This window comes from Periplaneta americana, chromosome 7 (genome assembly GCF_040183065.1).
Source record: "Periplaneta americana isolate PAMFEO1 chromosome 7, P.americana_PAMFEO1_priV1, whole genome shotgun sequence".
NCBI classification, from domain to species: domain Eukaryota; kingdom Metazoa; phylum Arthropoda; class Insecta; order Blattodea; family Blattidae; genus Periplaneta; species Periplaneta americana.
Window position 1 is genome coordinate 178,021,742 of NC_091123.1, and position 17,983 is coordinate 178,039,724.

The window sequence follows — 17,983 nt, forward strand, 5'->3', positions numbered from 1 at the left end:
GATTGTAAATATATTAGTACCGATTTCTAGTACAATGTCATTTTATGTTAATTCCTCAGATAAAGAACCATTTGAAAATAATGACCAATATCTTTATTAAGATATTTATTACTATCAGTTGATATGCTTTGTGCGTTGTAAATATAAAAGAGTCCTTCTAATAGTTTGGGGAAAATCTTGTAACATAGAGATTATGGTTAAAGCCATACAGACTGAAGGAACACCAGAAATCCATTTCTCGGTACCAGAAATTCTCAGAACGCACTTTCTTTTATTGAAAAATCTAAACTGATTTTTTTTATCTCAATACTTTCACTTTATATTTCGTTTAGTTGAAAAACATCGGTTATTATTGAAACAGTTTGGAATATGGAACAGACACAATATCATTAAAATTGTGTCTGAATACAGATGATGATGATGATGATGATGATGTCGACGATGATGTGTTTATAACGTTATAGATATCCAAGTAAGTAAAGAAAAACAGTTTCAGTTCAAGGAATAAAATAACAAAAATTGTACACATGATACAACAATTACTTATATTTATCAGCAGTTTACAATGGATGTGTAAATACAAATTTATTTATTTTTAAATTTAACCTGGTGAGTGAACATTGTCCATACTTTATTCTAGTTGTATTTATTTCGTAACTTTTATTAATTTCTTTAAATCTTCACTGAGGTCGTAAAATGAATCAACTACGGGTTGTGCTTCCTTACTTATACTTTGCATTTCACTAAAAACCAGTCTAACAAATGATCCGAAGTCCTCAAGCCTGTTGGCCAGCGACAATTTGTCTGTAGCACTTAAACTGCCATCTGCAAGAACAGGAAGACATCAACAGCATGAATGAGAATCCACAGTTTGCATACAAAACAAATAATACAACACAGAAATACTTAAATAACCACACTAAACATTCAGATATATATAATTCAACTGGAGTTTACAAATTAAAATGCAATAGTTGCCCACATTTTTACATAGGACAGACAGGAAGATCCTTTCATACAAGATACAACGAACATATTAAAGCTATAACCAAACCTTACATTACATCAAATTATGCAGACCACATTATCGACAATAATCATGACTACAATAATATAGAAACAGATATGGAAATTTTACACATCACACCAAAAAGTTTACAGTTAAATATCCTAGAACAATACGAAATATATAAGAACACAATAGCACGCCCACATTACATACTTAATACGCAACTACAGTTCAATACGCACACATTGTTTGACATCATAATACGTCATAGCATACAGACAGCCAACCCCCACCATAGGAACAACACACCCCCCACCCCTACCATCGACAACTGCACATCGCAGAGCCAAAATCAGCAGTGGTTCAAGAGACACTGAAGACGACGACAAATAGCGTCGAAACGGGCCGTCTGTAGAAGGTAAATACCTTTTTAAACAATTTTAACACTTTTAACGTGTGACAGAGTAAATTTTATGTCCACAGTTAAGCTGAACTTGTTCTAGATCTGAGATCAACACCAGCACGCTATTTTCCTCAGTTCAAAATAGTTGTACTTAATTTATCAGAAGTGGAATAATTATTTGTAAAAATAAAGGATAGTAAATAATATCACTGCAACTAAACGGTGAGTGAACTTTTTTTATTTGTAAGCAGAAAAAGATCTGTATTCAAAGGTCTGCATCGGACGTTTTAGCTCGAGCGCCAAGTAGTTCATAGCATAAGCCGATAGGTAGCGCACATGCAGGATGTGTAAAATTGTCACGAGCGATAAATTCTCGAACAGTATAAGCCGAGCGTTAGACATTCGTTCTTGTTACAGTGATGAACTGTGTAGTAACATCATAGATGTTTATCATTTCAAAACTTTGCTGTGTTTAACTAACCTCTCCATAGTACAACTACAAAACTTGCTTTAAAATGTAATATGAATGTTGTAGGTAATTTTTTTTTCCCCCCACACAGGAGTGATTTTGTTTTTGCCACATCTGACAAATGTTATTGGATGTAAATGTAATTATTATAAACGGAGAACACACTCACGATAATGCAAGAACTGTATCAAGTTTTCTAATAATAATAATAGTAATAATAATAATAATAATAATAGTAATAATAATAATAATAATAATAATAATAATAATAATAATAATAATCTCTAATAATAATTAGTGTATCAACTTTGCGTCTGTAACAGTTATGCAGCATGATTATTCGTTTTATTATATTTTCTGTGACGTTATCTCTGTACTAATATTGTTATTAATCTACTGCTATATCAGTAATATTTTGTAAAACCTTTCTACATTGTAGAATGAGAAGGCATTAGTATTCTAACTCGGGTTGCCTGAATGACAACTCAGCATCCAACCACATGAGCTACGCCGTTACACAGTCTAATGCTTCCCTATTAGGCACCTAACAGAAGTATGTCACAAACAATAGCCAATATTTCCAAAACGAGGGGTCATTGGCCACCCATACCAGGTATGACTTTAAACAGTGTGTCTTTTACTTTCATGTCACAAAATCTGATTTAATTCGGTGATGTACAGAGCGTGTTCTCTCCTTGTTAGTCATATTATGTATTTCTGTGGTCTTAGATTAGCACTAAACCAAATTCACATAATCTGAGATCAGTGTTATGTAACATAAAGTATAGAACTCAGTTCATTTCCTGATCTTCGATAAAAGAAATTAAATCTAGTTAGCGATGTTTATGCAACCAGGCCTAATAAGGTGAAATGATCAACTTCCCAAAACTGGAATTATTCGATTGTGCAGTTTTAGAAGGGTGAACTCTTACTCACCTTTGATCTGTTGGCAACTTCCTTCCAATTGAGTTTTTACTTCGGCTGCATCATTGTTTGCAGCACTTATATTTTTTGTCAACTCAGAACCCCAGGGAATCAAAGGGGTTACTTTACCAGGCAGGTCACACAAATCTTTTATTGTGTTAGCGTCTGAAAAATAATAAATATTTTAACAGTGAATTTTTTATCTTACGTCCTCATTTAACCAAACTGCTTATTCCGTAAACATTAGATAATATGATAGTGCCATCGAATTAGTATTACGGGCGAAACAGAACTGCTTTAGAAAAACCTGCCTCGGAGATTTCTTTTCAACAAAAACATCTTTCTGAGTTGTGCTGAATTCGATCGCTGAGACTTCTACTGATAATATATAGTGCATACATTTTATCTTTCCACGCTCGCGGAGGTAGAGCGGAAGCGCCAGTGCAGAGCACAGCTGTCCACATGCGAGCGTGACCAGCTAAAATCTATGAACTATATTAGTATGCTGAACTTGAACCTATCTGATGGGGGAAATTTAAAATATGTTAATTTGAATTGATTTCTACGACTACAAATAATATACAGGGTTAGTTAAAAGTCCTGCACCACCTAAATAACTTTTGAAGCATACGGTTCAGTGACATGAAACTTGGTATGTGGGGATAACCATATGCTAAGAACTTAATAATGGTATTACCGAGTTTTTTCTACTTCCGGTTTAATCGGAAGTAACTCCAACTCTCTTAAATGGAACACCCAATATATTATTTTATTTTTGAATAGTACTCGTTAAGAGCGTTTCAAAAATTTCCCACATTTGATACTTCTGTACAAATTCAATGTTGCTAAGTCAAGAAAACAGAAAAGTGTATCGAATATTAAAATAATAAATGCACCACCTAAATAACTTTTGAAGCATACGGTTCATTTATATGAAAGTTGCTATGTGAGGATAACCATATGCTAAAAACTCAATAATGGTATTACCGAGTTTTTTTTTTTACTTCCGGTGCTCATTAAGAGCTTTTCAAAAACTACCCACACTCGATACTTCTGCACAAATTCAGTGTTGCTAAGTCAAGAAAACAGAAAAGTGTATCGAATATTAAAATAATAAAATACTCCTTCCATAACAAAAACAAAACAAAGCTAGCTCACCTTCTAAATTATGTGTTCAAATTGGTAGCCCTCAGCTGCTTTACAATGTGTCACTCAATCATAGAAACCATTTAAGGAATGATTTAACCAGGATTTAGGAATATCTTGCACCACTTCCATTTTTATTTAGCAACACTGAATTTGCACAGAAGTATCAAGTGTGGGTACTTTTTGAAAATATCTTAATGAGCACTATTCAAAAATAAAAATATATATATATATTGGTTGTTCCATTTAAAATAAGAGAGTTGGAGTTACTTCCGGTTAAACCGGAAGTAGAAAAAACTCGGTAATACCATTATTAAGTTCTTAGCATATGGTTATCCCCACATACCAAGTTTCATGTCACTGAACCACATGCTTCAAAAGTTATTTAAGTGGTGCGGGACTTTTAACTAACCTTGTATAGTAGACAAAACATACTGCTGTACGTTAGAAAGATATACGTATAATTATATTGCCATGGTTTTAAGCGAAAATAGTGACGAATATAATGTCTAATATTGAAACTAATTCTAGGAGTGTGAAATACAAAGTCACATATTGAACAAATAAATACCTGAATCCGGATCAGGGAGAGAATTAACATTGTTTATAACCTGAAAGAAAATAAATTTTTCATTAAAACGCCTATACATGATATTGAACCAAGCTATAGGAAACCATTATATTACCACAGTCTAGTAGATAGAGTCACGAAGCTCAATACGTAGTAAATATGCATCCATAGATAGTTGCTGACCACTAGGTTCGCTAATATCGCCTCATTACAGACAATGCAAAATAGTACCGGCACAGTCTATTGTTCCTAGCACCCTCACAACTCAAGCTTCTTGACTGTATGTACTAGACCAGTGATGTTAACTGATGCCCATAGGAGCAAGCGCGCGCTTTAGAGCCCAGGAGTGCCTGAGCGCTTTACAGCGGAAAGGAAAGAGACAGACAAAAGAGGTAGTATATGCCGCTTGGTCGAGCTACATACAGGGATGGCCATCACTGATGCAATGGATAAAGGGAAGAGAACTTATTAAAACTATATCCATGTTAATTTTTATATTTGTCTAAGAAGTACAAATGCATTATAAGAATGTAAGTTTTAATTTAAATGCTCATTTTTCACAAGTTTGATTTTTTATTCAAAAGGAATATTTTCTCAACTTGTTTTTAGAGAAAAGTTAGATTTTCAGATATGTTTGTTTAGTAGCCTTACAGGTACTAAAACAATGTTTTCGTAAATCTAATATATCGTAAATACGTATTACTGAAGATAATGTTTAAAATCTTTGAAAATATTCGCATGGAAAATGTTTGTAAGGAAATGAATTAACAAAACAAAAAGCAAATACTGTTACATCACAAACAAACATATGTGCCTATGTGTTGGTAAAACGTCAGCTCTATAGCTTCAGCAGATTTCGAGATAATTTAATATTCTGATAACAGAAAGTTGCGCACCAATATCACCTAAAAGCATAATGCGATAAGAGCTTTATTATGTAATATTAGTTACAGTTAAAACATATACCTAGGCAACTTTACTTTGCACTATAATATTGTTTTGATTACTTTTATAAGGCTAAAGATACCATCAATATCAATTTCAACTTATCATGTCATATTCAGTGTCTTTCTTTGAGATAACACTTTCTTTATGAATGATGTGTTTAATTCACTTAGTACAGTATTGTTGTAGTTATTATGGAATTTGTGTGAATATTCCTTCTTTACTCTTTAATATGTTATTAACGTTTAAAACATAACTGCAATATTAGGCTAAGAAATATGTGTTAGTACTTTTGTTTTACAGACAATATAGAAAATAACAAACAGAAAGAAGCCATATAAAAATAACTACATAAAATTTCACGTTCCGTTTGAAGTTTGTGCACCACTGTTTTCTTAATCCAACAGGCTGCTTATTCCTCCTAGCATACCTAGCGCTTAATGCCCGCTCACGACGTCAAGGTCAGAATAATGCGCTTGCTTTGACATCACTGTACTAGATTGTGATATTACTAAGCCATTCCAAACAAAGTGGAGAGTTCAATGAGAAAGTATTTTCCAGAAATAATCGTTTATTATTGATGTAAGACATAGATAATGCTATAAATTTTAATATTCTAATGTCTTATTTTCAAAAGGAAAATATTTGACAAGTTTTATGGGCATTGAATCTAAGTGGCTTTGGCTAGATAATGGGTACTTTTTGTTTCCCTAAAGTTTGCAGAACTTACTCACAGAGAGATCAGCTGTTAATGTATGTCTTTCAAGGAACTCTTGTTGAAGAAATATTTAGAGAGCCTGCAATGTTAATTCCAGAGCTCCAAGATCAAGGAACGTTTTACTTTGTGCTATATTCTTTCTGCCATTTATTTTCAGTACTTTGCATTAATAACAATTAATATTACAATTCAAGTGAGTATTTTGACTTAGAAATGTCACAGTTGTTTCGAAATTGGAAAAATTAAGGGCATTATTCATATGTAACATCCGTGACAAAATGTGTGTAACATCCGTGACATGGAAAAAACAGCTATAAAATATTTACCGATTATGTTTTTGTGTACTAATTCGATGCCATGAGATTTGCATAGCTTTCACATGGACACTATGAGAATGAATCTTTTTTTTTTTTGCTTGAGAAGACACCTGTGTTTTACACTTATTGTTAATAAGGTGTGTATATGATTATGACTCGTGACGGGAATATTGTACGAAATGGAAATATAAAAATTGGAAATTTTTCTTTTGAAGAGGTGGAGAAGTTCAAATATCTTGGAGCAACAGTAACAAATATAAATGATACTTAGGATGAAGTTGAACACAGAATAAATATGGGAAATGCCTATTATTATTCGGTTGAGAAGCTTTTATCATCCAGTCTGCTGTCGAAAAATCTTAAAGTTAGAATTTATGAAACAGTTATATTACCGGTTGTTCTGTATGGTTGTGAAACTTGGACTCTCACTTTGAGAGAGGAACATAGGTTAAGGGTGTTTAAGAATAAGGTGCTTAGGAAAATATTTGGGGCTAAGAGGGATGAAGTTACAGGAGAATGGAGAAAGTTACACAACACAGAACTGCACGCATTGTATTCTTCACCTGACATAATTAGGAACATTAAATCCAGACGTTTGAGATGGGCAAGGCATGTAGCACGTATGGGCGAATCCAGAAATGGATATAGAGTGTTAGTTGGGAGGCAGGAGGGAAAAAGACCTTTAGGGAGGCCGAGACGTAGATGGGAAGATAGTATTAAAATGGATTTGAGGGAGGTGGGATATGATGATAGAGACTGGATTAATCTTGCACAGGATAGGGACCAATGGCGGGCTTATGTGAGGGCGGCAATGAACCTTCGGGTTCCTTAAAAGCCATTTGTAAGTAAGTTATAATACCGGTTGTTTTTTATGGTTGTGAAACTTGGACTCTTACTTTGAGAGAGGAACATAGGTTAAGGGTGTTTGAGAATAAGGTGCTTAGGAAAATATTTGGGGCTAAGAGGGATGAAGTTACAGGAGAACGGAGAAAGTTACACAATACAGGACTGCACGCATTGTATTCTTCACCTGAAATAATTAGGAACATTAAATCCACACGATTTAGATGGACAAGGCATGTAGCACATATGGGCGAATCCAGAAATGCATATAGAGTGTTAGTTGGGAGGCCAGAGGGAAAACGACCTTTAGGGAGGCCGAGACGTAGATGGGAAGATAATATTAGAATGGATTTGAGGGAGGTGGGATATGATGGTAGAGACTGGATTAATCTTGTTCAGGATAGGGACCAATGGCGGGCTTATGTGAGGGCGGCAATGAACCTCCGGGTTCCTTAAAAGCCAGTAAGTAAGTAAGTTATTAAGCTGTAAAGTGAGTTCAGAAACCTTGTAGCATCCGTGACGGAACCTTTTCTTTATTTTCTCCAATAATTTTTGTAAAATGATACTGAGCTTCTAAATTGATTCTGATAATGAAAATTGACAAAAGTCACTTCATTCTCAATATATAGAGTTTGAAAATAGTAAGAATGTAAAATTCGTGACAACTGGAAGGGTTGTCTGCATTCATTTACTTCGTATAGGTACTCAGTTTTATCAGAAGGCTTCCTTATCTTACTGTGCAAATAGTAAGTTCTTGGAACAAACCTTGAATCAGAGTCTGAATGAAATAAAATTAAATAAACAGTGGTGCAATTTTTAAACAGATTATGTGATTCCAATGCATTACACAATAAGTTATTTTTATCTTAAAACTTACTTGTATGAATACAAATCCAATTAAACCGACGCAAATTGATTTCGCCTCCATGACTCTGAAAGAAAGGGTAAATAAAATTAAGAATAATAAAAGCTCTAGAGAAAGGTATGAAACAACTTCAAGTTAAACAGAACATCGGTATTTCATGCCAGCAACAAGGTTAAAATCATTACAAGTGGAATATCTTGTAGATCAGTGTAAAGAAAGCGAAACATTTCTCAGATTATTTCATCATTTGTGCTTGATTGTCGTTACTCACTAACTAGCACAACAGCCTCGTAAGAAATTTCATCACTAACCCGGACTAAGAATAATTTTAAATTCGTCGCTCTAAAAATGAACTTGATATATTTATTTATTTCAATTTCTTACAACTCTTCGAAACCGGCATCAAGTATTTCTTTCTATCCCTCATCACAGAACATCTTTATACTCATCTGCCTTTACTGTAGAAATACCTCGCCTTTGGAATTCGTTACCTAATGACGTCAGGGACTGCCGGACTTTGTCACAATTCAAAATTAAATTGGAAAATTTTGTCTTATTTAATGCTTTTTTGGTATTGCTAGAAGTGTTGATTTGTGTTTTTTTTTACTCTAGATTAAAATTGCAAGTTTCTTGTTTATGTTAGTTAATTAGTTAGGATATAATTAATTATGATATTTAATCACTCAACTAAGGTTTGTGTGACTGCAACCTGTGTGTGGCTTTATTTTGTTTATAGTGTGATTTATATTTTTATTTTTATTATTTTATTTGTATTTCTAGTGATGTGGAAGAGAAGGCCTTAACTCACCAAAATAAATAAATAAATTAAATAAATAAAAATAAATAAATAAATAATTAATTAATTAATAGACAAATAAGTAGATAAGTAGACGAATGAATGACTAAATAAATAAATAGACAAATAAGTAGACAAATAAATACATAAATATATAGACAAATAAGTAGACAAATAACTAAATAGACAAATAAATGAATAAATAAATAAATAGACAAATAAATGAACAAATAAGTGGACTAATAAATAAATAAATAAATAAGTAGGAAAATAAATAAATTAATTAACAAATAAATGAACAAATAAGTAGACAAATAAATAAATAAATAAATAAATGAATGAATAAATGAATGAATGAATGAATAAATAAATGAATAAATGAATGAATGAATGAATGAATGAATAAATAAATAAATAAATAAACAAATAAATGAACAAATAAATAAATAAGTAAATAAATAAATAAATAAATACGTAGGCAAATAAATAAGTTAATTAACAAATAAGTAGACAAATAAATAAATAAATGAATAAATAAGTAAATGAATGAATGAATAAATGAATGAATGAATGAATGAATAAATGAATGAATGAATAAATAAATTAATTAAAAAAAATAAATAAATAAATGAACAAATAACTGAAAAAATAAGTAGACAAATAAATAAATAAGTGGACAAATAAGTAGACAAATAAATAAATAAGTGGACAAATAAGTAGACAAATAAATAAATGAACAAATAAATAAGTAAATAAATAAATAAACAAATAAATACAATTTTTAACATTATTCTGAAATTTCTAATTACAATATTATTTCAATTTGCGAATCCTACAGCTTCACTGCGCTATACTCACACTAATCTGAGAAGTGTCGACGTCAATTATGCCTTGTTGCTCTGCAATACATGCATGTTTTATACTGCAGCTTCGAGTTAGATTACCTAAAATGTTACTGACATTTGCCAGTATTCTATCAGCTGTCATATAAATTTACGAAGAATATCAAATGTAATGATACCGGTACTTAAAATTCAAAATACATATTACAAACAAGAAACACAGTTATCTTCCAAAAAAATAATCGTATGCACGTTGATTGTACTTCAAGCTTGTATCATGTTCAGATAGTTTCTATCTCCTAATATAAAACCTTGAACTTACATTTTCAATGCGATGACTTCGGAAATTTCCAGTGTACATCCCTCCCTCCCTCGCTGTAGTAGTACCACCCCTAATCCCGTAACAGGCCTAAATATCGCTTTTCGTCAATACTTATCAAAAATAATATTGAAGACCTGAATTGACAAACATCCCAAGTCCAAGATTAACTGATCAGGTTCAGGTTAGGGTTATTTTACGACGCTTTATCAACAGCTCTGGTTATTTAGCGTCTGAATGAGATGAAGGTGATAATGCCGGTGAAATGAGTCCGGGGTCCAACACCGAAAGTTACCCAGCATTTGCTCATATTGGGTTGAGGGAAAACCCCAGAAAAAACCTCAACCAGGCAACTTGTCCCGACCGGGAATCGAGCCCGGGCCACCTGGTTTCGCGGCTAGACGTGCTAACCGTTACTCCACAGGCGTGGACTAGGTTAACTGAATTTTTTTTTTTTAACCTGAAATATGTTATGTTTTGAACAGGCCACAATCCAAGTTCAGCGTTAAGCTTATATTTTGAATCATACAAACATTTATTCCAATGCTCTTACGGTCTTACTAATATAAACTCTTATATAGACGTTTAACTGTTTTATACTTATACAATGAATAGCTCGTTTATAAGTCGTGTGTAAATTCCTTACTAATAAATAATCACTATAAACCACATCGTGTATAACAATATAATTGTTTTAAAACTACGTCATAATTTCGTCATTATTTTATTACGAAAAGTAACAATAACTGAGATTCTTTATCACAGCCGATAGTGTGGACTAGTATCGATAGTACAACTAGGTCTGATCGAATACCACGCTATATTTTGATCAAAGAACACCGCTACAGCAATATTATTCTAATTATTATGCTTTACCCTTTGATTTGTTGTTCTGTGGTTACTAGGCAACCATCATCATAAAATGACAATCGATGCGAATAGCTGTTAGGGGGCGGCCGTTTTTTCTTTATATACAACGCTTAAACAAGGGATTTCGTGTATATAACTACTGCAAAGCAATTCCCATTGTATAGTTACAGACTGTTTATACGTCCATAGCTTATTCACGGTTTATTAGTAAAGTTTTCTGTCTCAACTCTGCATAAGTCTCGGATAAAAATTATACACGGTTTATTAGTAAGACTGTTATGCTGCAAGTCTTTGTAGTTTTTTTGCTATCCTGAACAATTTACTTCAATAAACTTGGGATGTTTGGTCAATTCATGTTTTCAGTTATTTTCAACATACGTACACTTTAACTATTTTAATACGTCGTACTTACGTTTTAAACCAGTCTTGCGATGGTGACTAGTAATTTCGAGCTAGAGCTCTTTTATGCCCGCTGCCCGCGCGGAGCTCTTTTACCTGTAAACATTGCTAAAGGATGTACAGATCTTAGAACACGGCGCATCATGACGGAACGGAAGCGCTTGAAGCTTTCAAGGAAGAGTGGAAGATACAATATTTATGCTTCGAACATGGTCATGAAGTCCAGTGTTTGTTGTGTAAAAAATATCATTTGCAAGAAAAGCAACATACAACGGCATTATAAGACGCAACATGAAAAAATATAGGCATTATTCAGGAGAAGAGAGAAATAAATTCATTTCGGAATTGATATCGAACGTAAATTAATTTACATTTGGGTCAGTAGATTGTATCTAGATTCCTTTTATTTCTTTATTTTAAATGTATTGTTGATGTTTTATTTGTTGCTTGTTTCTGGATATTTACTTTTATTAGACTACGTGTTTCTTTAATTTAGAAATAATATTTTATCTTTGATTGAACTTTCACTTATACTATTACTAAGCTCAAAAAGCTAATTCACTTTTATTCCAATAACTATTTTCAGGATTTTGAGCAAATATGAACTAAACATTTTGAAAACTTTGATGCAAGGAGCTTTTTTAGTAACGTCAATATAAAATATACTTAAAAATATAATTTAAAAACTATTAGACCTAATTACACCAAATTTTGTACAGATGATATTATTATAGATCTGTTTATATAGTTCAAATTTCACAAATTTTGGCCGAAATTGTGGAAGTTTTAAAAATCATACATATCCCCTTAAATGATTGACCCCAAAAATTACGATGGCTCTCAATATCTTAATTTAATCAATTTGTTTTTTCGTGTTACGTGCATCTCACAAATCACTCTAAGAAAACTCATTACATAATCACGACTGGAGAGTAAGGACTACATTTTCACAATCACACAATCAATATACTCTATTTCAATCAATATTGTCATTATTATTTTTTCAACAAATACTCAAAAGTACTTAGAGATCACACACGTCGAGCTGGTAGACCCTATTAGTTTCTCCTAACCAATGAAGTGAAGTATTTACATAATAAATAATTGCTTTTAACAATTAAATGTATTACATACAATTAACTTTTCCTATTTCTCTTTTTGTTCCTAAAAACCCTTCCCATTGCGATTTGTTTACATATGTACATATGTAACTGAGTAATTAGCCCTATTACATAGCCAGAAATTTAGTAACGCAAGTTATTGTAATAATTGCTGCCTTTATTCGCTGCATGTGCATATATTGTACATCCCTGTTGTCTACGTTACGACGCTACGTAGTGGATGCGCTATGCGCTCGTGATCAAGGTCGAGCTCTTCTACCATGAATTTCTATACAATATTCCTTTATACCATCCTAGCATTATAAACAGGTTGTTACTACATCCGATATCGTATATGATAACAGATGTTCTAATAACGAAACCGAGCAATTTCCCATTCTTAAAGCTCTGCAGAAATTACAATCACTCAACTGGGTTCATGGCAGTAAACTAAATCAGTTGACATTCACACCGACAGCAGAATAACATTAGATCACTAATAAACTTCAACAGCCATCAAAACCGATGTGAGCAATTCAGACAGCAGACAAGGACACTGGAATCACTGAACTGGATCATTCACTACACCTGGGTAAAGGCACATGTCGGAACTGTTGGGAACGAACTGGCCGATCATTTGGAAAAACGAGCAGCGCAATATAGTTCTACACCACTATGCAAATCTAGCTTTAGGTATAGCTCCCTGTAAAGCTGACTTAAATAATTTCAAGGGAAAAATTGTTCCGGGGCCGGGTATCGAACCCAGGATCTTTGGTTGAGCGCGTCATGTAAAATTTCTACCTCGGGACTAGGAGAGATGGTGGTGTTCAACTTCTAATCACTAAATTGTGCACCAATATGCCTGGGTTAAATCCCAAATCTCTCCTCAGTGCATATGAAGAGAAGGCATATGTCACTGTTGATAGTGATTTATCCGTCGGATAGGGACGTTAAGCCTGACTATTGGTGCTATTCGACAGGAGTAGGCTACGTGCCGGCACCGGGTTTCCTCTTCTCCCTTCCTCATCTTCATCATCCTTACCCATTTCCAAACTACATTTACACGAATACTTACACATAAACTCACCCTAGTACTTACTTACTTACTTACTTACTTACTTACTGGCTTTTAAGGAACCCGGAGGTTCATTGCCGCCCTCACATAAGCCCGCCATTGCTCCCTATCCTGAGCAAGATTAATCCAGTCTCTACCATCATATCCCATCTCCCTCAAATCCATTTTAATATTATCGTCCCAGCTACGTCTCGGCCTACCCAAAGGTCTTTTTCCCTCAGGCCTCCCAACTAACACTCTAATGCATTTCTGGATTCGCCCATACGTGCTACATGCCCTGCCTATCTCACATGTCTAGATTTAATGTTCCTAATTACGTCAGGTGAAGAATACAATGCGTGCAGTTCTGCGTTGTGTAACTTTCTCCATTCTCCTGTAACTGCATCCCTCTTCGCCCCAAATATTTTTCTAAGAACCTTATTCTCAGACACCCTTAATCTCTGTTCCTCTTTCAAAGTGAGAGTCCAAGTTTCACAGCCATACAGAACAACCGGTAATATAACTGTTTTATAAATTCTAACTTTCACAGTTTTTGACAGGAGACTGGAAGACAAAAGCTTCTGAACCGAATAATAACAGGCATTTCTCATATTTATTCTGCGTACACTCACCCTAGTACACGACATAACTCTCCACAGATACATATCATGCATAACGAAGCCCGCAACTTGAAAATGGGTCAGATTCCTGCCATCTATCCGCAATATGCAGAACCCAAATCACACAAGTGCAGTGGGTAGGCATTAGACACACACACACACACACGCACACACATATTTTGAGCAAAGTTAAGAGTTCTTTTTGAGCCGCAATAATTACCTATGGAAAATTAAAATTTTTGTCACGGACTGTATAAAATGAGGATTAAACACCTCGTCCGATTTCCAGCGCAGTATAGCTACACCAGTGTGATTTACGTCATTTTTCCTGCTTCATCTTGGAGTACATTAAAGGAGGCACGAACAAGGATAACGACATTAGATGAATTTCAATATCGTAAAGTGTTTTAAAGTAAAAGTCTAAATTCTTGGCGATCGTGAAATAAAAGAAAATTAACATTGCCACTTCCCAAACGAAAAGACGCTTTCTAGACAAACTTTGCGTCTTTCATGCAAAAGGAAGTGTGAAGAAAACCTCTTCCAACGATCATAAAAACTTACCAAAACTATTCTTCTTGAAGTATCAGGATCTTTATGCAATATAAATTTTAATGACATTAAGTTAGTTCGCTAAGGAATATATCACCAAGGACGCAAACTCCTGCCCTCTTTGCTACGTAGTTGAGCAGAAACTCTCCAATGCCTTCAAAATGTTACGTCACTGCATTTGACGATCGATTAAAAGTAGAGTCCGTTTAAAAATTAACACACTAACTTAAAAACTTTCAAGTTGCTTAAAATGACTTTCGCTCAAAAGGAATTTATTGAAATTTAGTGTCGCTCAAAAGGCGTTCTCCGAAATATTTATGGTCATGTTAAAAGTAAACAAATTATATCTTTCTGTTTACAATCTTTCAAAGTATTACAGTGTACCTACTAATGTTTTTCAATTTTGTTAAGTATTATATAAAAATGCCAAGCATTGTGGGTCCCTATCACCACGGCATGGCGCGTCCTCAGGTTACGGATAGAGGAGACGGCCTCCAGATATGGAGGGTAGCTGTGAATATATTGAATAAGCAGTCGTGGACAGCCGATAAGGGGTGGTCTTCCAGCTTGGGGGTTGGGCGAAGGGCTAATAACCCATCACTGTAAAAAACAACTTGTTACGAATCCATACAATAAGCTTCGGAATGGGACTGATTCTCTGGCACGACCACAGCATAAATATTTGGAGCTAAGAGGGATGAAGTTACAGGAGAATGGAGAAAGTCATACAACACAGAACTGCACGTATTGTATTCTTCACCTGACATAATTAGGAACATTAAATCCAGACGTTTGAGATGGGCAGGGCATGTAGCACGTATGGGCGAATCCAGAAATGCATATAGAGTGTTAGTTGGGAGGCCGGAGGGAAAAGGACCTTTGGGGAGGCCGAGACGTGGATAGGAGGATAATATTAAAATGGATTTGAGGGAGGTGGGATATTTATTTACGTATTTATGTCCATAACAGGGCAAAGCCCCAATTACAATAGACAGTACAGATAAAAAAACATAGAATTGCATACAACACGAAAAAAAGAGGTAAAACAGATACAAGTGTAATTACAAATTAAAAATGGAAAAGAGAAGAAAAAAACAAATAGATACCACCTAAATAAAAGACACAGATACAGATATAAATGAAAAACACCAAATTAAAAACAAATCAAAAAGAGCCAAGCACAGACATCACAGCCAAAAATGCAAAATGATGATAGATAGTGGATTAATCTTGCACAGAATAGGGACCGATGGCGAGTTTATGTGAGGGCGGCAATGAACCTGCGGGTTCCTTAAAAGCCATTTGTAAGTAAGTATTTTATAAAAATAAGGATTTTGTAAAAAAGATGTTGAAAAAAGTTGTTTGATTTTTTACCTGAAATCACAATCTGATGAAAATAAGTTTGGGCTCCTATTTAATAAGTATCTAGTTGATTTGTAAATAACCTTGATAAACTACACGAAATAAAAAAAAAATCTAATGTTATTGCTTTTCTCCTCCAAAAGAAGGAAACTTACTGTATTTCAAAATTATATTCTTGCAAATGCGTTCCTTTTCAGATAAGTAGCTGGAAAGTTAAGAACAAACCTGTATAAAATTATTATTATTATTATTATTATCATTATTATTATTATTAATATTATTATTAGTAATATTATTATTATTTTTATGTTGGAAACTGGTTAAGTTTTTCATAAGAACGTTGAATGTGAAAGTTGTCATTTAAATTTCATTTTCAATGTTGGCAATTTGCGAATGTAATTGCTTATCCATCATTTTATGGCAGCAAGTTGTAGCTTCATTTCTTCTTCTGCATTTATCTGATTCGGCATTTGGTTGTAATAAATCTAGTAATAGAAATTATTAATGGTAATTAATGTTAACTTATTATCTTTATCATGATCATTATTATTCTGATGTCTGATTAATGTAATATGTTACAAGTCAGCGAAATATGCAATGAAGGGATAAAAGGTCTCTAGCCATCCCAACATATTATCTCCTGACTTAGTTGCCTCATAAGTGGTGTCTTATTGATGTCACTTATGAGGTTCAAACCTGTCTTCGGACAGTTGACTAACCAACATTATTATTATTATTATTATTATTATTATTATTATTATTATTATTATTATTATCGATGTTTATATTATTAATGATTCACATTTTTTTGTGATTTTTGTTTACATTTTATAGTACCTATCCTCAAAGTGCAAAATAAAGTTTATAAACCAGTTAGGACTCACGGAATCGCTAGAATTTGCTTGTGGAACCCTGGAGTTCCGCGGAATACACTTTGAGAAACATTACTGTATTGAAAGTAAACAACACGTTCATCACGGGATGTGCGCGTGTGAAAACGTATTTTATCATCCGCTATGTAAATACCCCATTATATTTACTAATTCATTACATCTGTGTAGAAAGACTTTTATTTACATTACTACTCAAGATCAATATTTCACACAAAATATCCACACTGGTAGAAGGTTGACAGCGTTGTACATATCTAGTTTTATTCTTAATTCCCACAGAATTGGATACAATGCACCAAAATGTCATAAAACTCTTAACAGATGAATACCAAAGGGAAAAAAAGAATAATGACCGGTCCAAATTGCTAACACCATGCAATATATAGGGATGAAGTCTCACCACCACCACCACCACCACCACCACCACCACCACCACCACCACCACCACCACCACCACCACCACCACCACCACCACCACCACCACCACCACCCAAAAAATTATAAGTATAAAATATACCAACCAATAAAGGTAAAGATGCCAATAAAGTATAAAATAATAAATAAATACCAGCCTGAAGTACCACCACCACCACCACCACCACCACCACCACCATTATCGTTGTTACCACCCCCATACTGAGATGGTTCGTGAACAACAATTAGATACAATGCACCAAAATGTCATAAAACTCTTAACAGATGAATACCAAAGGGAAAAAAAGAATAATGACCGGTCCAAATTGCTAACACCATGCAATATATAGGGATGAAGTATCACCACCACCACCACCACCACCACCACCACCACCACCACCACCACCACCACCACCACCACCACCACCACCACCACCACCACCACCCAAAAAATTGTAAGTATAAAATATACCAACCAATAAAGGTAAATATGCCAATAAAGTATAAAATAATAAATAAATACCAGCCTGAAGTACCACCACCACCACCATTATC

General features: G+C 33.9%; 1 protein-coding gene across 1 annotated transcript; it reads right to left on the reverse strand.

The window, feature by feature from the left end:
• Positions 1-519: 519 nt before the first annotated feature.
• LOC138702757 (uncharacterized) lies at positions 520-9,917 on the reverse strand. The gene is made up of 5 exons (XM_069830055.1): positions 9,865-9,917; positions 8,223-8,277; positions 4,523-4,562; positions 2,818-2,970; positions 520-825 (listed from the first exon to the last, which is right to left on the reverse strand). Exons 2-5 carry the CDS (start codon positions 8,271-8,273, stop codon positions 647-649), a joined length of 423 nt encoding a protein of 140 aa, XP_069686156.1. The 5' UTR covers positions 8,274-8,277; positions 9,865-9,917; the 3' UTR covers positions 520-646.
• Positions 9,918-17,983: the final 8,066 nt, after the last annotated feature.